The 22,161-nt window shown below is 32.5% G+C and overlaps 1 protein-coding gene and 1 long non-coding RNA gene across 6 annotated transcripts; one reads left to right on the top strand and one right to left on the bottom strand.

Moving 5' to 3' along the window:
* Positions 1–2,049: 2,049 nt before the first annotated feature.
* LOC120080485 (GDSL esterase/lipase At1g09390) lies at positions 2,050–7,915 on the bottom strand. 2 transcript variants are annotated; one of them, XM_039035155.1, is made up of 5 exons: positions 7,456–7,915; positions 3,086–3,232; positions 2,822–2,982; positions 2,487–2,751; positions 2,050–2,415 (listed from the first exon to the last, which is right to left on the bottom strand). In XM_039035155.1, the coding sequence occupies exons 1-5, from the start codon at positions 7,682–7,684 to the stop codon at positions 2,183–2,185; spliced, it is 1,035 nt and encodes a 344-aa protein (XP_038891083.1). In that variant the 5' UTR covers positions 7,685–7,915; the 3' UTR covers positions 2,050–2,182. The 2 variants fall into 2 exon arrangements, with proteins under 2 accessions (XP_038891083.1, XP_038891082.1); XM_039035154.1 differs by having other exon boundaries at positions 3,086–3,280; positions 7,456–7,911.
* A 9,252-nt stretch (positions 7,916–17,167) lies between these two features.
* On the top strand, positions 17,168–21,917 carry LOC120079402. Of its 4 annotated transcripts, none has more exons than XR_005482237.1 (5): positions 17,168–17,268; positions 17,411–17,630; positions 18,576–18,727; positions 19,165–19,229; positions 20,000–21,914. It is a non-coding gene; the product is annotated as an uncharacterized LOC120079402 (long non-coding RNA). The 4 variants fall into 4 exon arrangements; XR_005482239.1 differs by lacking the exon at positions 17,168–17,268 and having other exon boundaries at positions 17,275–17,630; positions 20,000–20,131; positions 21,632–21,917; XR_005482238.1 differs by lacking the exon at positions 17,168–17,268 and having other exon boundaries at positions 17,275–17,630; positions 19,147–19,229; positions 20,000–21,916.
* The last annotated feature ends 244 nt before the right edge of the window (positions 21,918–22,161 follow it).

The following is a 22,161-nucleotide window of genomic DNA, read 5'->3' as shown; positions in this document are numbered from 1 at the left end:
TGATATAAAAAAATATAAAATTATCAACATGTCAACAAAAGTTTAATATCATGAGTAGAGGTAACAATTTTACTTTTTTTTTTCTTTCTTTTTCTTCTTCACCCAAATGTCTATCCATTTCTCGTATCAATTGTTTATCATATCAACGAAAGTTTAGTACCATGAGTAGAGGTAACAAATTTATTTTTTTCCTCTCTTTCTTCATTATCTAGATATTGATTCATTTCTTATAGGATATTATTGATATACCAATGAAAATTTAATAGCATCAATAGAGTTAACAAAATTACTCTTTTTTTTTCTCTCTCTCTCTCTTTCTTCATTATCCAAATTTATAAAATAGCCCAAGATGATGAGGCTACATATTCAAAGCATAAAATAATATAAAAGGCCAATTACTTTTTGATCCTTACAGTAACTTTCCCACATGTCTCTGGAAAACCCTGTCTACAACATTTCTCTCTGAATCAGCTATCTCTTTATTCTCTCTCTCTCTCTCTCTAATCCATTTCTCCACAGCCATGGAAGGAGGAAGAAAAAAAAGAAAATTGCAGAATAATGAGAAAGAAGAAGAAGAATATGATGAAGAAGATGAAGATGAAGAGGAAAATATGAAGTTGTTCTATGCTCTGATTCAAAACACAAAGGCTATGAGAGACAGAATGAAATCAAAAGAATCAACAGAAGGAGAGAAATCAAAAGGGGTTTGGAATCCAAAGTTCCAACCAGAAGATTTCATTGAAGATGGATATTACAACAATAAATCCAACATCACTCTTCAATTACCAGCTGCTTCATCTTCAACAACAAAACAGAGCAATGCAAAAAAAGAACAAGAAGAGGAACAAGAAGATGTAGACAAGGTAGGAAAAGGGGAAACAGGGCTTGACCTTAATCTTTCTCTTTGAGTTTTGTGTGTGTGTGTGTGTGTGTTTATTAACACTTCTTTATAATGGGTTGCTTTTGGTTTTTCTTCATTCTAATTTCTTTGCTCACCTCTTGGCCATTTTTGTTTATGCTTTTAAGCTTGTTCTGTTTCTTGTGTTCTGTTTCCATTGAGCATTTGAACTACCTTTTCTTTGATATTTTGAGTGGCAAATTTAAGAAAAGTGAGAAATCACATCATTAATTTTAAGGGGAAAGGGGAAAGTTGATTAAGATAGGAAAATACTTAGGTGTAGTCTCACCCTCTATAATTGTGAAGTTCGTACTGCATTAATCTGGACTTACAGTACGTACTACGTCTAATTAAAAATTATCACATATCATTTAAAAAAATTGGTGTGGAAAGAAATGGAGCGTGAAATTAGATGCAATTCTAATCTTTATTCTCGAAAATAATCAATCATGATGAGAATGAATTATTATTTTAGTTTTTAATCCAATTTCATTGTTGTTATCACATTCACTTACATGTAAATAATAATGAGTAGGGTTAATGCATATGTTAATTGAGCTATGCTTGTTTTGATTTATTATTTTATACTTTAGGCGATTTCTTATTTCACATTGGAAAAATCACAAACCTTTTAACTTGTTTGATTTTAAATTAATTTTTTATTTTTAAAAAATTAAACTTATAAAAATATTAGTTCTAGATCTTGTTTTATTGTATTAGAGATCTAAAAGTCAAATTTTATTTTTAGAATTTAGTTAAAACTCTTATTTAAGAAATGTAAAAAACGATGGTAAAATAATTGGATGGAAAAATTAAAAAAAAAAAAAACAAAATTCTTATCAAATATGAAAACTAATATAGACATTGACTTGTTTAAGCATTAAATTAGGGTTAGTTGTAAAATTCATATTCTAAAATGAAACTGGTTAGAAAAGGATCTGATGTTCACACATAAGATATTGACACCACTTTTTCCATTTATGTTTTTGCATGTTGATAGGTGTATTAAGGTAGAGACTTTCACAATCCAAAAATGACCCTTTTTTATGTAGTTATTTTCCCAACTAATTGCTTTTATTTCTCTAAATTATGCATTGAATTTGAGTTGTTATTCAGAAAAAAAAATGTTCATCAAGATGAAAATACTTTGGTGGGTTAGAAACTTGAGAGAAAATTTTGCAAAGAATATATTTTAGGCCTCCAAAATTGTTTCAAGTGAAACAACAAGAACACAACAATTAATGGCAAAAACAATTTGTGGTTTCTTAATGATATGAAATGAAATCAATTGTGGCAAAAGAAATCAAAAGGCAATGGTGGAGTTGAATAAGCTGTTGAAAGTACTTTTGAAGCCACAATCTTGTTTGCTTCTTCACTATAATGAATTCCATCCCAACTGATGAACTTTGAATCTTCAGTACAAACTTGATATCCTGGTTGACCACATGTCACTCTGATGTTGTAATTGTATGGAGGTCCGCCGGCACCACAACATGCCATTAGAGGATCAGGAAACCCTGTAAAAATGATCGCTTATGTGAGTGTTTGTTTGGTAAATGTACGACGAGTGAATGTTATTTGATCCTACCGTATAATGAGGAGTTGGCAATGAGATCATATTTGATAGAGTAAATATCGACGTAGACAATACTTGCATCTTTCAATTCATATCTCATGTCCTGACATAAACGTCTTAACACCATGTTGAACAATGTTGCTGCGGCGTTGAAGCTCGAAATGCATCCATGTCGGTCGAGATCTTTCGTGTGAAACAACGACAGTTTCTGAGGCAAACAACCTAATGGCCCTGTGTTGTGTATCCAGAACTTCCTTCCACCTTGATCATACAATGCCTAGAAAAGCATTGGTTTCATTAGAAGAAGAATTAATCAGAAATGGAAAATCACAACTGATCACTCTCACCTTCACGGCATTCTTGATTTCAGCAATGATTGATGGAATTTGCTTGATCACTTGGGAGTAAGAAAGATTTTTGGAGAAAGAATCAGCTATGTCATTTTGGCCAATGTCGATCATGTACAAAGCGTTCCTAAAACCGTTATCGTCAATCAAGTTACCCTGACCTAAAATGAGACAAGAAATCTCATTTGACTTTGCTTTATCTATGGAAATGGAAAAAGTAACAATGACACAACATCTCTATTGATATAAAGTTCATAATAATACCGGGATTAGCGTTAAGCAGTTCGAGTGTGCGGGTTCTAAAGTGAAGGAACTGCATGACTTGAATGTTGAGAGAAAAAGGAACGTATTTTGGGAGGGTGGAAGATCCTACAATTGCAAAGTTTGCTCCATTTTTGAAATTTGATCCTGCTAATGAATCCATGTAAGGGTTTAGCAAGTTTGTGTTCAAGCTCTCACCTGTAAAAACCCAAATGAAACAGAATTCCAAAATCATATAATAGTATGGTAACAATTTCGTTTTTAGTTTTTTACTTTAAACGTTTTGATGGTTTCTAATTCAAAATCACAGACAAACGTAGGAAATAAAAGGAGGTTACTTTTACAATTTACGTATTTTTTTTTCCTTTAATCAAAATCATTATAAATGGGGCTTAAAAGTTAGGTACAACTATTCCATTCAAAATATCTAGATTCCATTTTAAGATTGATTGAAGTGATAATTTATTTTTGGGGTTTGTTCCCAATTAAAATTATTCAATTTACAACCACGGCTGGTTTTTTTTTTTTTTTTTTTTTTGTTTGTTTTTAATGATTTGACAATAAGCAACGGAACTCTATCTTCTTTATTCTATGGGGACATCACATATAAAGACAAATGATAATGAGTAGATAAAATCAAATAGCTAAGGCAAACTATTTAGGTCTCGTTGAGTAATCATTTTGATTATTTATTTTTTTAAAAAAATAGTTAAGTTTATTTCATCTACATTTTTTTACAATGATTTGCATATTTTTTAAGTATAATAGTTGAAATCTTAGCCAAATTTAAAAATAAGCACAACTTTTTTAAAGCTGTTTTTTAATTCTCAAATTTTGGCTTGGTTTTTTAAACCACTGGTGAAAAATAAATAACAAATGAAAAAATTTAGAGGTAGAAGTAGTGTTCACAGGTTTAATTTTCAAAAACAAAAACAAAAAACAAAATGGTTACCAAATGAGGCCTTAATTTTTTGTTTTTATTTTTTAAAATTAAGTCTATATCATCCACGTTTCTTATAATAGTTTGCATCTTTCTTAAGCACAAAGGTTGAATTCTTAACTAAATTTCAAAAACAAAAACAACTTTCTGAAAGCTACTTTTTTTAGTAATTAAAATTTGGTTTTATTTTTTAAACCACTAATGAAAAGTAGATAAGAAAGAAAGAAATTTAGGGCTCGTTTGATAACGTTTCCGTTTTCTGTTTCTTGTTTCCACTTTTTTCAGATAAAGAAACAGGAATATGTCTGATAACTATTCTCAATTCCTATTTCTTGAAAAAAAGAAATAAAAAAATAAACTTGTTGATAATTATTCTGGTTTCTCATTTCTTACATTTTTTTCTTGACATTTTTTTTCCACTTTTTATAGTTTAAAATATAATCTAATTATAGAAAATTTAAAAATATATATAGCATGCATTAAAATATAAAAAATAATTATCAAATATACATAAGTCTCGATGTAAAATTAATAACAATAATACAATTGTTTCTATCATTCATATGTTGCTAAAATTTGATTTACAATATTATTTCTCACTCAAGTCATTTGTTTTAAATTTTAAATGATGTAGACTCAAATTTAACTCAATTATATTATTATGTAAATGTCATGGTTGTAAAAATATTAAAATGAACGTAAATGAATATCTAGTAAACAAAATTTATGTATTGTAAAATTATAACTAATTTCATATGTAAGAAAAATTAAAAAATGAAATAAATTTAAAAAATATAAAAAAAATTCCTATTGCAAATTTTAAAATTCAAAATTAAAAAAAATCTATATATACATATCGAAAAGGATTTTAAACAACAAAACTGTTAAATATATTTACAAATAATAGCAAAATATCACAGTCTATCTGCGATAAACTACTATATGTGTCTATCATGACACTGATAGACACAAATACTAGTCTATCGCGGTTTATCGTAGATAGACAGTGAAATTTTACTATATTTGTAAATATTTTAGTTCATTTTCTTATATTTGAAAATAACCTTATTGAAAATTCGAAAATTGAAAATCATGATAATATATAAATCTAAAGTTGAAAATTCAAAATTAAATTTGCTATATTTGTAAATATTTTGATTCATTTTCCTAAATTTGAAAACAACTCTATTAAAAACCTGAAATTTGAAAATCAAAATAATATCTAAATTTAAATATTTAAAAATTCAAAATTCAAAATTAAATTAGCATATGTATTTAAAAAAACAATAAAGAAAATAAATACAGATAAAAGAAAGAAATAATTATAAAAGAAAATATATATATATATAAACAAAAGAGGAAATATATAAGAAAGAAAGAAAAATAAAATAAAAAAGTCTCCCCTAGATTTGATCCTAGACCATGAAGTTAATGAATGCTTTTTAAAAACAATGCTAAACAAAATAGAAACGGAACAGAAAAAACTACTTTTTATAATTCTTCAATTTTGGTCCCATTTTTGTCAACAATTCTCAAATTTTAGGAACATAAAACAGTAATGGTTACCAAACAGATCAATTTCTTAAAAATGAAAAACAGAAACAAAAAACATGAAACGGGAACTTATCTAACGGGCTCTTAGTAGTAGAAGTAGTGTCCATAGACTTAAATTTAAAAAAAAAAAAAAAAAAAAAAAAAAAAAAAAAAAAAAAACCAAAATGGTTAGTAAACGGAGAAAAAATAAATATTAACTCTAGAAAATTACTAAAATTTAACTCAATTTGTTAACACATTAGTAACCTTTTAGCATTATATTAGAAAAAAAATATTCTATAAATATTTTACATTTTTTTATTGAGTTCTACTTGTGTGAAAATTGAATCTGAATATCTCCAGCTTTACACTTTATAAGTTTATAATTCATAATAACATTAAAAAAACAAAAACCAACAAATGTAGTAACAGTTCATACTAAAATTAATGGCCATCTTAATCCAAATAACCATGCATTTTAAAGTAAATTCAATTATTTTTCTATAGATTTAATATTAGGTAAATTTTCTCTCAATCAAATCATTTCATAAAAGAGAATGTTAAGAAAAAGTTCATGCATACTTGATTTTGTTATTTTATTAATATTTTAAAATTTAAATCACATAAATATTTTGCATAAAATCCACCCGCCTCATTTTTAAAAACTAATTTTCTTAATTTTGAGAATCTGACTTGATTTTAAAAAATATTGATAAAACATAGATAATAAAGCAAAAAATTAGAGGTAGAATGAGTATTTATAGACTTAACTTTTAAAAACAATGCACGAAAAACTAAATAGTTACCAAATGTCAGACGAGATCTTAGTTTTTTATTTTTGAAAAATTGTAAACATTGCCCATAAAGTATGATGATAGCAGAAATTACAATCTCAAACTTTTCGTTATAAAAATTGAACTTTAAAACTTATACAAGTGTTAAATTTAGACCCTCAAACTTATAATAGAAGAAGAATTTGGACTTTCAAATGATACAACTTAAATCCTCAAACTTATACAATTGTTACAATTTCTACAATTATGTAAGTTTAAGGATCCAATTTTAATATTTATATAAATCGATAACTCATTCGTTCACATTTAAAAGTTTAAAAGTATATTGCAATTACAACCATATTTTAATGTTGGTTTTTGCAAATTGCCCATGATTTTTTGTTTTTAAAAACTTTGTTTCTCACACCTTCTTTAGAAAGTTTTTCATCTTTATTAGGTTCACATTTCAATTTTCTTTCAAATTCCAAAACTGAAATTTGACCAAGAATACAAATATTTTAAAAAGATAAATAAAACCATACTCAAATAAAAATATCAAGAAAATTAAAATAAAATATTCTCAAATAAGACCTTAATGATACATTAACTTCTCGTTAATAAACTTTAATAGTATTTCAAAAAAGTTAAATTACAAATTTAATTTTTATAATTAGAAAATATAATTAAAATTTTGTCTGTTTGAGGACTAAATTTTTAATTATAAATGTCCAAATGTATAATTTAACCTCCTTCTTATACATAAAGAGGAAAAAAATAACTTAAAAATTAGATACCATTCAATATAATATATTTAACGCTGAACTTGAATAAAAAATTATAAAAGAAAGGAAGATAGGACCCACAGAGCACAGAGACGTGCCACGTCAACAAGAGATCACAAAAACTATATTATCAGTCGATTCCGACGCTAGACAAGCGTCAATAGAACGGGCCCGGGCCCGACACACATTTCAAATTTAACAAAATATCCCCAAAATTCTCATAAATTACAACAATACCAAAACAATTTCAGATCTAAAATCCCATTTTGTTAAAGACAATCAACGGTCAGATCCAACGCCACGTAACAATAACTTTTTTTTTAAAAAAAAAAGGGGCCCACTTACAGAGAAAGTCGATGACAAGGCGGCCGTCGGAGAGGCGGCCGGTAGAGCGGCGGAAGAAGGATCGGCCATTTGGGGGAAGAACTGGAAACCCAAGTCCGGCGACAAGGCCGCCGGTGTCGGAGTTGGAGTCGCCGAAGTTAAAAATAACAGGCGGCCGGCGAATGCATTGAGAACGAACCAGAGTAGAAAGAAGAAGAAGAAGAGTAAAGAGACCGACAAAGGCGGCCATTGCTACGGAACAGTTGAAAGCTCTTGAAGCTTTTCTTTTTCTTCTTCTTCTTCCTCTTTATGTTTTGTGTGAGCTTTATCTTGTTGGGTTTTATTTTGGGTATCAGATGCTTTTATTTCTTTTTTGTTTTGTTTTGGAGTTTGATTTTGTCCTTTGGGAGAAAGTAAAGCTCATGGAGTGTCGGTGGGAAGCATTTTGTTTGAGCTTTTGTTTTTTTTTACTTTATGGGGTCTGGATTTTTGTTAGTTGAAAATGGTCATGATTTGAGAAAAATCATTAAAGTTTGTACTTTGTAGATTAAAGAAAACTTTTTAGAAATAAAATTTGGAACATATAATTTTGAATTATTTGCAATGACAATGACAATTTAGAAGGGAAATTAGTATTGAGTTTTCAAACTCAATAAACATTAGAGGTATTTGGGCTCTCAATTTAAAGTTAGTAGAATGAGACTATTATAGTTCACTCTATGTTTAAAGTCCTAAATATAACGGTTATATTTACAACTATTCATAGTAACATTATTTGAAATCTCTCATTGTTTTCGTGTTTGTTAGCTCTTACCTATCATCTCTCTTTGTTACAGTGTGATGACAAGAACTTGTCATGGGTTCAATGATCAAATAAAATTTATAATTACTAATCAAGAGCTTCTACTACTAAGTTGTATTAGTAGCAAGAACGGATCGAAACGTAAGAAAACACAAATATAGTTTTAAACAAGTTAAGTGTTCTAACTAAGTGATAATTAGAGCGTAGAAAAATAACGTGCGAAAAAATAAAGTGCAAGAAATATAAAACATGTCTAACTTAGGAATTAGGATCCACTCAATTGTTTGATTGATCATAGGACTTCTATAAATAATTTCTTATTCCATGTTGTAATAAAAGTGAGTTACAAAATTACCTCAAAGTGAAGACAAAGCAGTTAGACTCGAGCTTCTCAAACACCTCACAAGAAAAACAAACTTTTTTTAAAGAGCTGATTATAACAAAATAACTAACTACTCTTTATTTCTTGTAAATATATATGTAATCTCATATATATATATATATATATAGATATATATATTAGAGTTTTTATAGAGTCACACCCATATGAGCTCTCTTATACACAATACTCTGCTTATTTTGTGTGACTCTGTAAAAACTCTAAAGAATATCTCAGAAAGCTTGAATACTATAAGAAAATCATACGTTGGAAGTGGATGTAGGTTTCTATGATTGAATCACTATAATCATTGTGTAGATCTTTTTATTTTCTCTTCACTCATTGTATTGCATGCTTCAATACTCTGCTTATTTCTCTTCAATCTACATAAAACATCAAGAACATTAGAGAGAACTTCAAAACCTAGAAAGAGAGGGTAAGTCTTGAATGAAACCAGATTCAGAAGGAAGAAAAGTTTTCTTTTTTTCTCCCATTTGCAACGTGGCTCAATGTGGATTACATATGGCACTTAATTCATTTTAAATTTGGGCCAAATAAAAGGTATCGTTTTCTTTTGGGCTTTTCTTGTTTTTTCTGAAGATCTACTCTGAAAAAGGCCCACTTCTACAACAACTGGTATCAGAGCTATACAGAAAACACTCAAGAAAGTTCCAAGATTCTTAAAGAAATTTTTCAAGAACAACAAGAAAGTTAGTGATGCCAGTAGCTCGATATGAGATAAAGAAATTCAAAGGGAATGAGGATTTTTCAACTCTGGATGAAGAGAATTCAAGCAGTATTAGCTTCACAGAAGGCTTTAAGAGCAATTGAGGATCCTACAATCTTGCCTGCTGGTAGGTTTAAGTCGGCGGCCTGGCCACTTGCACACATGGAAATCAAAGGACCGCCCTCAATGGCAGGAGTTCCTAACTCACTCAGGATTGAGGTCATGTTACCTATGGTCATCCCAGTAAGTGAAGTCTTTGTCATGAACGGCGTTATATAACAAGACGTTAACACTTTGTGGTTAGGTCTTATACAAACTCTTTGTATAGAACGCCTCTACTCGCATATCCCCTACACGAATGATCAGGATCAGACCATCTGTGATAAGTCACAATACTTGTAACTATTCCACAAAGCGGGCCGCGTCCGTAGCGTTACCAGGATAAGGTTTCCCTCCTATGTCCATATACTACAGACCATTTTGGTTATCACTTAAGACGTGATCCACTTGTATGTCACCACAAACATACTTAAGTTACACAAAGACTGTTGGGGTTGATGCCCTAAAGTCTCATGTCTTGTAGTTTGTAAATAGTTTGTACGAACGTTTGTGATATATAATATATGATATTTACTTCACTTCTTGATTTTGCTCATATGAATGTTTTATTTGCTTTACCACAAACCAATAAACTAAAATACTTGGTTATCTTTATATAACTTAAGCATGTATGTAGTGACATACAAGTGGATTATGTCTTAAGTGATAACTAAAATGGTCTATAGTATATGGATATAGGAGGGAAACCTTAACTTGGTAATACTACGGATGCGGCCCGCTTTGTGGAATAGTTACAAGTACTGTGACTTGTCACAGATGGTTTGATCATGATCATTCGTGTAAATGACATATGAATGGGGGCGTTCTATACAAATAGTTTGTATAAGACCTGACCATGAAATGTTAACGTCTCGTTATATAACACCGTTCATGACAGAGACTTCACTTTACTAGGATGACCATAGGTAACATGACCTCAATTCTGAGTGAGTTGGGAACTTCTACCATTAAGGGCGTTCATTTGATTTGCATGGTTGTGAGTGGCCAGACTGCCGACTCAAACCTACCACTTTGGGGATTTGTCTAATTTGAGAGTTGGGAATTCAGCTACACAAAATGGAATTCACTCCTTCCCGGAAGCGGGGGTAAGTAGATAGATAGCTCCCTTAAGGGCTGATTCCAAGGCTCGAACAATGTGACACCACACACCTTCTCATTGCCCGAGAGGTGTTCACACAAAGTTGGACTATATTGTATTATTCATTAGAGGAACCAGTGGTACTTAAGAAGTGCGATGTAACTACAGGGGCAAAGCGATAAATTGGCCCAGCTGTACTACAAGCATCTGTGAAGGGTTATCGAACTCATGATTAGTTATATTCGATAGACACAGAAATATATCTGTGGTAAGAAGAGTTTGACTGTCGATCTTTAGTGGAATGCCTGGCAGTTAACGAATGGTAGATCTTGTGGCTAAAGAATTTAGTCAGCTATTCACATACCGTTGGAGCTTCGAGCCATAGGTCTATAAGGTTCTCTTGGTAGCTTGGATAAAAGTTAAGAATCAGTTTTTGGATCAGTTTGGAATGTTCAAATTGACAAGCGGGACTTCGATTATATATGATATAATTGAAATGGTTAATTATATATGATATTGACTAAATGTATGAGATACATTATTTTAGAGGGAATTAGATATAAATATGATTTATATCAAGTAGAAGAGAAAACACTATAGTTGATATATTATATCAAACTATAGGTTATGAATATAATATGATTATATTGATTAATTTAATAATTGGGCGGTTATGAGATAATTGGTCGAAGTTTTTTCCGAATTCGTGTGAAAGTGAGAAGTTGAATTCAATTCTAGTAACTGAAGAATAAAATGAAAATAGTTTTCATTTACGCAAAAGATACGCTAATTCGCTCACGGTGTGATAGTCTTGTATCGCTTAGTGTTGAGAGCCTATATGATAGTGCCTGCCTTACTAAACGATCAGGCACCCTCGTTTCTAAACGACCATTCACGATTTCTTAAATGATCGCTTAGCGTGCTGAGCGTAACTAAACGATCGCTTACCTTTTGATAGACGATCGCTTAGAATTACTACACGATAGTGTACCCCGACCTAAACGATCAAACACCCAACTATATGATAGCCTTCTCCTTTCTCCCACTTGTTTGTTTGTAGTACAGGATTCTTTTTCCTCCTCCCTTCTACCAATTCCATCAAAGTCCACCCTTTGGATTTTCACTTCGAAAATACTGAGGGCTTCGAGTGGTGGTGTCGTCCCCGTTCGCTTATTGTTTGTGCGCTGCTAGACCGTGGTGCTACTAGGCGATTGCTTACTGGACAAGTAGGAACAAAAGGAGTTTGTTCATGGTGAGATCGAGGTTATTGAAGAAAGTCTTCAACTAGTACGTTCTCTCGGTCTTTTGTTTTTATCTTTATCGAAGTTATTGAAGAAAGTCTTCAACTAGTACGTTCTCTCGGTCTTTTGTTTTTATCTTTTAAAGCATGCTAGTAGTTAGTGTTTTCAATGCATATCTGTATGTTAGAATGTATGTGTGGAAATTCTGTCACAATGAATTAGAAAGATCCGCTTCCATTCATAGGTACTCTTGTATAAGAGTTCTTTCAAAGACAACTAGGGATTTTAGTGTATTGGTTTGTGGTAAAGCAAATAAAACATCCAAATGAGCAAAAACAAGAAGTGAAGTAAATATCATATATTATACATCACAAGCGTTTGTACAAACTGTTTACAAACTACAGGACACGAAACTTTAGGGCATCATCCCCAACACCTGCAATTGTCACTGATGAAGAAAAACAAAATATGGAAGAAGTAGCCTATGAATCACTGATCTTGAACATTTCAAACGGTGTTTTTAGGCAGGATATCAACGAAAACACAACTTATGATGTTTGAGAGAAATTGAAGAAGCTCTGCCTGAAGAAAGATGTGTCAAATAAGCTCTATGCAAGAGAAAAGTTGTTTTCTTTCAAGATGAATGCTTCAAAATCCTTGGATGCCAATCTTGATGAGTTCAAGAAACTCACCACTAAGTTTGCTCAAACGGGGGATAAGCTAAGGAAGGATAATGAAGCAGCCATCTTGATAAACTCTCTTCATGAGAGCTACAAATAAGTGAAGGCAGCCATGAAGTATGGCAGAGACTCAATTTCTGTTGATAATGTGATCTTAACTTTGAGGAGTAAAGAATTGCAGTTGAAGACTGAATCAAAAACCGGTGGTGATATTGAATCCTTATTCACAAAGAGGAAATCTTTTTCAAAGAAAGGAAAATCAGGTTTTTAGAAAGGGCATCGATCACAGAAAGATAAGTCTATCCTGAAATGCTTCATCTGTCACAAAGAAGGGTATTTCAAGAGAAATTGTCCTGAGAGAAAAAGGAATCCATATAGGAAGGACTTCAAAAGGTCAAAGGAACATGGGAGGGGAGATCTCTATTAGAGAAGATGGACTTGATTTTACAGAGATCCTAATTACCACTGAGAAAAAAGTACATGACCATTAAATAAAGGAGGACTGGATGTTAGACTCAGGATGTACTTACTACATGACATCATCAAAGGCATGGTTTATTTCTTACAAATCATGGGATGGTGTTTCTTACAAATCATGGGATGGTGGTTCTATTTTCATGGGAGACAATCATGGTTGCAAAGTGATTGGAATAGGCTCACTGGTACTCAAGTTTCAAGACAATAGGGATATACTTCTAAAGAAGGTGAGGCATGTTCCACAACAGAAGGAATCTAATTTCAATGGGAATGCTTGATGATCAGGGCTCTTCTTTTGTTGGAAAGAATAGAAACCTAGAGATCATAAAGGAAGGGAGGACTATCTTCATTGGAATAAAGTCCAACAAGCTTTATTTTATGAGAAATTTTACATTTCCAGCTCAACCTTTTGTCACACAGAAGGATAAAGGGGATGAGATTGACTTGTGACATAAAAGACTATCACATATAAGTGAGAAGGGCTTACAAGAGCTACAAAGACAGGGGTTGATCAAGTCTAGAGGCTCTAAGAGACTAAATTTTTGTGAGCACTGTGTATATGGAAAGTCAAAAAGGCAAAAATTTGTAAAGGGGACTAATTCAACCACTGAAATCCTTAGCTACATACATGTTATCTGTGGGGCCCTATGAGGACTCCCTCTTGGAGCGGCTCAAGGTATTTTCTCTCCCTAATAGATGACTTTTCAAGGAAAGTTTAGATATTTTTGCTAAAATCTAAAGACCAAACTTTTGAAAAATTTAAAAGCTAAAAATCTATTGTTGAAAATCAATCTAATAGGAGAGTTAAATATTTAAGGACAAACAATGGACTAGAGTTCCTAGGCAACGACTTTAATAGTTTTTATGATGAGAATGGAATAACTAGATACAAAACGATGACCTACACCCCACAACAGAATAGATAGCTGAAAGGATGAATAGAACTATCCTAGAGAGGTTAGGTGTATGATTTTAGAGGCTAAAGTGGCAGAATCCTTTTAGGCAGAAGCAGCAACTACAACTTGCTTTACTATCAATTGAAGTCCTTGTACAACGATGGATCTTAAAACACCTGAGGAATTTTGGTCAGGACATCCTCCAAACCTATCATTCCTAAAACCTTTTGGCTGTGTGGGTATATACATGTCAAACAAGGGAAGGTTTAACCTAGGGCAGTGAAGTGCATGTTCATTGGCTATCTTGAAGAAACTAAGGCTGTGGGATTTCAGAACTAATCGAAGTATAGTAAGTAGAGATGTCGTGTTTGAAGGAACCGATGAAGGTTCGGAGCGAAAGCGGGGGTCAATCCCAAATCCCAATTTTTAAAGAATCACAAATCCCAATTTGGCTTGGAGCTTCCAATCTTCACTTCGGGCCCTGATTAATCCAAGAATCTTCCCTTTCTGCCTTCTCCCTATGAGATATTTCTCCAGCAAAATAACCTCAAAATTTAGGTTCTCCCAGCTTTCAAATGACACCGATCTCACTTAATTTGCTCAAGTCGTTTTCGAAAACCTAGCTTCTAAAGTTCCTATTCCTTTTATACTTCCTGCCGCCTCCCCTGTTCAATGGTCAAACCGCCACCTCATTCAACACTTAGTGCTTCTGACCCAATTCCAATTAGTGAGTTTCTTCAATTAATTTGTTTTTCCTTCCCTTCCTTCATAACCCACGTTAGGCCTTCGCCTCATAATATAAATTTAACGTGCATCGAGTTTCAATGCCTTGCGTACATCGCATAGCGCCTATCATCTAGCGCCCAACGTCCATCGTCTAGTGCCCAATATCTATCGTCTAGCACCCAACGTCCATCNTCTATCGTCTAGCACCCAACGTCCATCATCTAGTGCCCAATGTCTATCGTCTAGCGCCCAACGTCCATCGTCTAGCGCTCAATGTCTATCATCTAGCCCCCAACGTCCATCGTCTAGCGCCCAACATCCATCGTCTAGCGCCCAATATCTATCGTCTAGCGCTTGTCGTGCAACTCATCGTCTAGCGTTGATGCCGATCGTGCAGTGCCAATGCCCCATCGCTTAGCGCTATCATTTAGTTCCACGCAATTACTACACGATCACCCAGCGCCCGCCTACATGATCACCTACCTTATCGTGTAATGTCGTTCACTTACTAGACGATCGCATACCCAATCGTATAATGCCGCTCATATGCTACACGATCGTCCAGCGCCTTTACTCGCACACACTTGAGGCTGCCGCAAGCCTTATCAACGCATCATGCCTTTCAACCCATGCGTTCATCCTTAGTACCAATGCATAGTTTATCCTTGCCTTCAACACTTAACCTCTACAAGCCTTGGTTGCTACACACGCAACCCCATGCGTCTACACTTCTCTATCAACGCATGCCTACACTTTGCTTCCATACTTAGCCAATTTTCACTTGTTATATTATCTAAGACTCACATTTGACTAAGTATTTCTAACACTTAGAATTTTCTTCCTCCAACTGCCTACTTTCTTTACCTCCTTTCATAATTTTACTTAACATGCTTGTTACTCACTTATGTAGGAAAATGGAGTACGGGGTTGACTCCATCCTTTAACTTTAAGGATACTAAACCAACCCCTTTGATTTTGTTGGCTTCATTGTTCCCTATGTACACAGATTCTCCATCCATATCCTTGTAGGTATTAAACCAAGGTCTGAAGGGTGTAATATGATAGGTACAGCTAGAGTCAAGTACCCAGTCATGCTTCCCAGGAGAACTTATTTGGTTGGTTTTGTTTCTAGTAGAGGCTAAGGCATCAGAATAGAAGTAGGACCCTTTAACCACTGAAGCTTTTGGCTATTTTCCTTTCTGATCCTTTTCTTTTTCCTGATTTTTCCGTTTTAAGTTGTAGCAATCCCTCATCAAATGTCCTTTCTTCTTGCAGTAATTACATCTCAATTTGGTTTTTGGTTTATGCTCTTCACCAGACTGATTTTTAGTCCCTTTAGACTGATTCTGCTTGTTCTTGCCCTTGACAAACAACCGTTCTACACCAGGCTATTCCTTTTTTAACTGACCGAAGCTCCAACTCTCTAGTTCTTAATGTTGAAATAATGGCATCAGTGGTAATTGACTCTCTGCTATATTTCAAGGAATTCTTTACCTCCTTATAGGCTTTAGGTAGAGAGTTCAACAAAATAAAGGCTTCATTCTCATCGCCAATATTTTCGCTAAGGCTTTTGAACTTAGAAACTATCCTTTTAAACTCATTTAGACTGTCTGATAGTGGTTCAGCAAAATCCATCTTAAAAGTGAAGAACTTTTCCTTTAAGAATATCTTGTTGCGGAGATCCTCAGTTGCATAGAGACCTTCCAGCTTAACCCACATCTTGTAAGCCGTGTCTTGATCGATCACCTGTCTCAAGATGCTATCACTGAGATTAAGAACTAAAGTTCCATAAGTAGTAAGTTCCATATCTTCCCTTTCTTGAGCTGTTAATGTAGGTGGCAGAGTCGACGGGTCTAAAAGAGCTTTATGAGTTTTCTTTTGTCCAAGAATAGCTTTGATTTTGACATTCCACAGACCAAAATCACCCTTTCCATCTAACTTCTCTATTTCAAATCTAGCAACAACCATGAATGACCTAAAAGAATATCGAGAACGGTTTTCTTAAATATCTTGATGCTTCAAGAATATTGATCTTGATGATCTTCAAATGCTCTGATACCACAAATTGTTGGATTATTCAATTTTCTCTAGGCCTAATTACTCAAGATCAATACTAAGATGATGAAAAAATGGTTGAGAAAGGCTCTATCAAATCCTCAATGCTAGATACTCAATACTCAATTAGTTTCTACTTGATACTCGATGGGAATTTTCTTCTATCCTTGACGAATTTTTGTTCTTTGTTCGATGGAACACGATGTGTGCTGATCGATACTCGACTCTATACGATGAGTCTTATTCTTTACTCGAAGCAACTCGAAGACGAAAATGTTTGACTTGATGCTACTCGATAGAAGAAAATTGATACGCGATTGAATTCGATACTCTGGAATTCGATACGATTTGATAACAAGATTATATTTTTGTGACTCGCAGAAATATTGATGTTGATCGAAAGAATAAGATAAAGAGAAGAAGAAAAACACAGGATTACGTGGTTCAGCCAATATGCCTACGTCCACGGGAAGATTCACGTTCTTTTCACTTTGAAGATTGCTTACAATTTGTTTTGTTTACAGAAAAATAGAAATTATGCCAACAGACCATTACAAGATAAAGTTAGTTATAAACGAAGCTCAGAAGAAGACTAATCCTAAGTTTCTTATACTCTATGGATTTGGAGCCAACACAGTATGGCAATGGAACAAGTTCGTATTTTCACTGATTCGATTCTTCAACATATATATTCCTGACCTAACTTTCTTTGGCAATTCCTGAATAAGTTTTCTTGGGTTTCTTAAACCTAACTTTCTTTATTTATGGGTTCCTTAACAAGTTTGTATCATACAGTTATCGCAGTTCAATTTTTTGTGCCATAAGAGAAAGTGGTGCTCTGTCGTGCTGGAGTTTGCTTGGAAGAGAAAGATATGGCGGACGGGATGTTCATCGTGAAGAATGTTAGTGGGCTGCTAGCATTAAGCAAAGCTGAAAGCTCAAGGAACTCTTTCGCATCACCTTCGTCAAGCCTGCTGGAATTTTATCCACTTGTAAATTGGACGATTTCATCAATGTGGGTGATTATTATGGCTCTAAATTATTTTCTTGTTTACTCTTTTGGATTTCAACTGTTTGTCAATTGGGGAAATCGTCCTTACCAATCAAATTTCAAACTATTTTTCTGATTAGGATAGCAGAACTAATCATCTACTTTCAAGAACCATGATTGTAGTTTATTCAAACTTTGAAATTATTTCACACTTAAAAAATTAGCTCACAATATTGAACTAAATAGATTAAAAATGCAGTTACCTAACACTTTTTCATTGAATTTCAAATCGATAACTATTCAGAATCAGTTTTATATAAAAACCCATATGTTTTGTTTCTCTAAACATGATGTTGCATTTGGATATCTTCTTATAGCTAATGTGCACAAAGTACAAGCAATAAAAAGAAGAGTTGTTTAAAGAAATGCTCAATGACAGGAACTTATCTAATCTTCCCAAGATCAATAAGGTTTGAAATTTTTTGTAAGTTTTTGTTTGAATTGCTCTAGAAAATGGTTGTTTGGGTTTAATTTGGTAGGTTAGGTAGAAGGATAGAACAAAAATTGAATAGAATAAGCTATCTCTATATAAACTTCTAAAGAATTTGGTTCCTTCAAATCTTTCATAAAACTGTGAGATTCAGAATATAGCATCTAATTGATTTTTTTTGGTCAATTGAATTTTGAGCTCTTGTGTCTTGGGCAGTTTGTTTGTTTGGTTGTTTTATCTCTTAAGAGATCATCTCTCTGATGTTCCTTTTCTCATGTATGGTTTTAAATTATTATTCTTGATATCATGATCGTTGTCATCACTATGATTATAATTTTTGTTTACTACCACATTCTCATTATTGTTAGCGGTAGGAGGATAACTATTATGATGAGGCAGTGAAATCAACAGATCAAACTGTTCTTACATTTACACATTTTATAATATTTGATATCGAGATATGATTTCCTCTGTTATAGATATTTGAGATTCCAAATTTGATATCGGGTTGCACAGAGTTGATTGAATCTGCGGAACAGTTTTTGGAGAAGAGGAAGATGAACCAGATATTGCTAACATACATCACTATACTCTGCTTGAATTACTTGGAATTTCCTCAGCTCATGGACACGTATGTATTTGAATGTTTAACATATGCACTAAAAATATTACCTCGTGTCAATCAAATATGTGGTTAGATCGAATTGATGCATTTCTGCTATCTTATTGAATATGTGAATATGTAAAGTACTCCAAAATGGTTTGTTCCAGGCAATAATTTGTTTAAGAGTAAGCTATAGTAGGCATATGTTTATATCTGCAACAGGTAAATATTTGAATAATGTTTTGGTTTTCAAAGGGAATGAGTGTGGGAAAATGTGTCAATTGGGTTTCTATGGGTCAAAAGAAATGGATGTCTAAATTATTATAATAGAATGTCATCAAGGGATGAAGTAGGTAAGGCCTAATGACATAAACACATTTTGTATAAAGTGTGAACGGAAGTAGCATATAAATATTTTCGAATGGTTGATTGATGATAAATTCAAGACGTGTGTGTTGTGCTAGGAAATTTGGGAATGCAGATGAAAGGGGCACATCGTGGACACAATTAATCAGATGTACTTGAAGGGGTAAGTTTGTTTGTGATCAAGATGTGTGTTTAGTGGTAATAGATGAGAAAGTACATTTTTTAGGTTTTTTTAAGTACATTTCTTTTATTGGGTCATTTTCCATTGAAAAGAAGCTAAAGTTGAATCGATGTAGAATGTGGAGGTGTTTACGTTGACTTATGGAGCGACTGTCCATCAATTCTAGTTTGGAGTTTGTTTGATGCAAGGGGGAAAATAAAATAATTGATTTGACAAAATATTTAATAGCTTGTTTAGATGTATCCTGAAAATAGCTTAATAGAGTAGCAAGGTTTTGTTCTAAACTACATGAGTTTGGAAATCTTTGTCCGTGGAAAACGTGGAGTCCAATTTTTTTTCGATAGCCTTGTTTTTTCTTTCAAGTTTCACCTAAAGATATTATGCTATGTAATTGGATTGATGTGCACTGCTAGTTTTTTTTTTTTTTTTTTTTTTTTTCTCTTCTTTTTCTTTTTCATCATAAATTAGACATAAGGGTAACAAATCAAAAGGTGTTCATTGCTTGGAATGATTAAAAACTAAAGTTGCTAAGATAAACAATAACAGTGAAAAAAGTTGTGGCTAAATCATTTTTTTGTTCCTAAACGTGAATACTAATTTAGTATATGAGAAGGCACTTTAAATCATTTAATGTTCCCTATTTTGTCGAGCTTTGTGCCAAGTAAGAACAATTGAGTTACTCTACATTTTGTAGTTCATTTTCTTTTTACAAAATGCTGATTGTTAATTTCTAATCCATTTTCTTTATTCAGTTTGAATCATAGTGATGATTCTTTGGAGAGAATCACTACAGCTGAAGCAATTCGAACACTTATCTACTTCTATATTCACCACAACATTGTTATGTAGCATTAAAAAAGGTTGAGGAGACCATGTCAAAATTTGTAAGTCTTCTACTAGCTAGTTTAATCCACTGCCAAATTATTCTCATTTCAATGATAATTCTTCTGGTTGAAATATTCCTGAAAATTCCATGAAAAATCCACTGGTATGGATTTTGTACTCCTTATGCTACAATTTATGTTATTTTTTATGATTGCAATATCACTTAAAGATTGAGTTTATGGTTGTTGTTTAGATCCAAAGGTGGTCTTATTTAAATTTTAGGAGCAGTGCTTCATTTCTCAACGATTTTTATGGTAACAATATCACTCAACGAGTAAGTAGCAATGCTTCATTTCTCAATCGAATTGCATGCCTATTACCAAACTTCAAAAAAGGATTGTATAGGAGTAAGTTCAAGCCTTGCTCAATTACAAGAAGTTTTCCACTTGCTCAGGACCTTCATGTTGGAAGCTGTTTGGATTTCTGGTTTTTTATTTTTGGATTCTCTGTTTTGAGTTATTTCTTTCAACTCTTTGGTAGATCTTTTTTTTTATTATTATTATTGTTTTAGCTTTCTCATTAGAAAAACCAACCTTAGCAAGTTTTTACACAGGATTACAATTGCATTTATTTTGTTATACATAGAAGATGTTTCAGAATGATTAATGGGCTATTAAATTATACTTGTTTTCTCTAGAAGAAAAAAGTTCACTATTTTGATTAAGCCATATTAGAACTCATTTCTACTAGAAAAGAAGGAAGGGAATGAGTCGTTAATTTTGTTAGCTTACTTTCATTTCTGAATTCTTCGTCTTTTCAACTTGTTTGTTTTTCTTTCTCCTCTATTTCTGATTAGTCATAAATGTAGAGATAGGGGTAGGAAGGTAGTATTGATGGACTGCGCTTTGGGATTTTAAGGTCTTTTTTAGTTTTGGAAATTTGTGTGTTATGTGAAAGCTTCTAGTTCCTTTACATGAGTGCTTATGACGACTACTACTGCTACAACTTCCATAGCAATTAGTTTTGTTGATAGCTTTGCTCGTTCTTCTTTCCATTCACCTTTTTTGGTGTGGAAGAGAGATTGAAAACAATAAATAAGTTGTTCCCATAAAAGAAAAAAAAAGTTTGAGGTTCTTTACTTTCATTGTTTATCTTTTCTAATCGCAGTATTTATGCCTTAGGATTGCGTAGTTACCTATTTTTTTTCTCTTTCCATGGTTAATTTCGTTAACCTTTGCTTTGATTAAAGAAGTTGAAGTGGAAATGCAATTACCAATTAGTGAAATGATTGAGAAGAAAGACAAAAACTTCATTGGAAAAATTAGAATTCCCAAATAAGATAGTTATAATTAACAAAATCTCATCCGTCCACTGTAACCCAATTTACTTGAATGGTTTGTGTCCTTTTATTGATGAAGATTTTGATTGCGAGGGAAATGAAAGAATGGATTCAATAGAAAATTTGGCATTTTTTTAGGGATTCATTGATGTACACACATTGATTTTGTTGGCTTACTTATATTTGTATTTTGCTAATTTTCTGTTGTTTCTTCTTGAAGGGTTTTAAAGTACTTGAAAATTTCTCCAATTGAAGCTTTGATTTCAGCTTTATGGTTGGAGATATATTGTGAGGTTTCCTTGTGCCTTAGTCTTCGAAAAAGATAAAAATGTAGATACGACTATAATAATCTACCATATTGTGTAGTGATTACAATGATCCTACAATGTTAAATACATTGTTAAAGTTTGTATTTTGAGAACTAAGTGATGTTGGATTACATTTAGTGAATATTTTATCTTGTATCGTTTGAATAACTTTTTTATTCTAGGAAATTACTTAATACTCTTTATTTATTAGTGCAAATAGATTATTCAATTTCAATTATGAATAGAAGTCATGTTATTTAATATATTATGAAGTATTTTATGTGTGTGCATTTAGTTCAAAAATGAGTACTTGAAATGAATTTTATCAAAATGTATTTAATTTGAGTGATATTTTCACAATAAAGTGAATTTATTTCTAGCACAAAATGTGAATATTATATAGTATTGTTAAATTAAAAGTTATACCTTTTATAGCTATTAG

Source organism: Benincasa hispida, chromosome 6 (assembly GCF_009727055.1).
Source record: "Benincasa hispida cultivar B227 chromosome 6, ASM972705v1, whole genome shotgun sequence".
In the NCBI taxonomy this organism is placed as follows: domain Eukaryota; kingdom Viridiplantae; phylum Streptophyta; class Magnoliopsida; order Cucurbitales; family Cucurbitaceae; genus Benincasa; species Benincasa hispida.
This window is presented reverse-complemented; position numbering and strand designations above follow the sequence as displayed.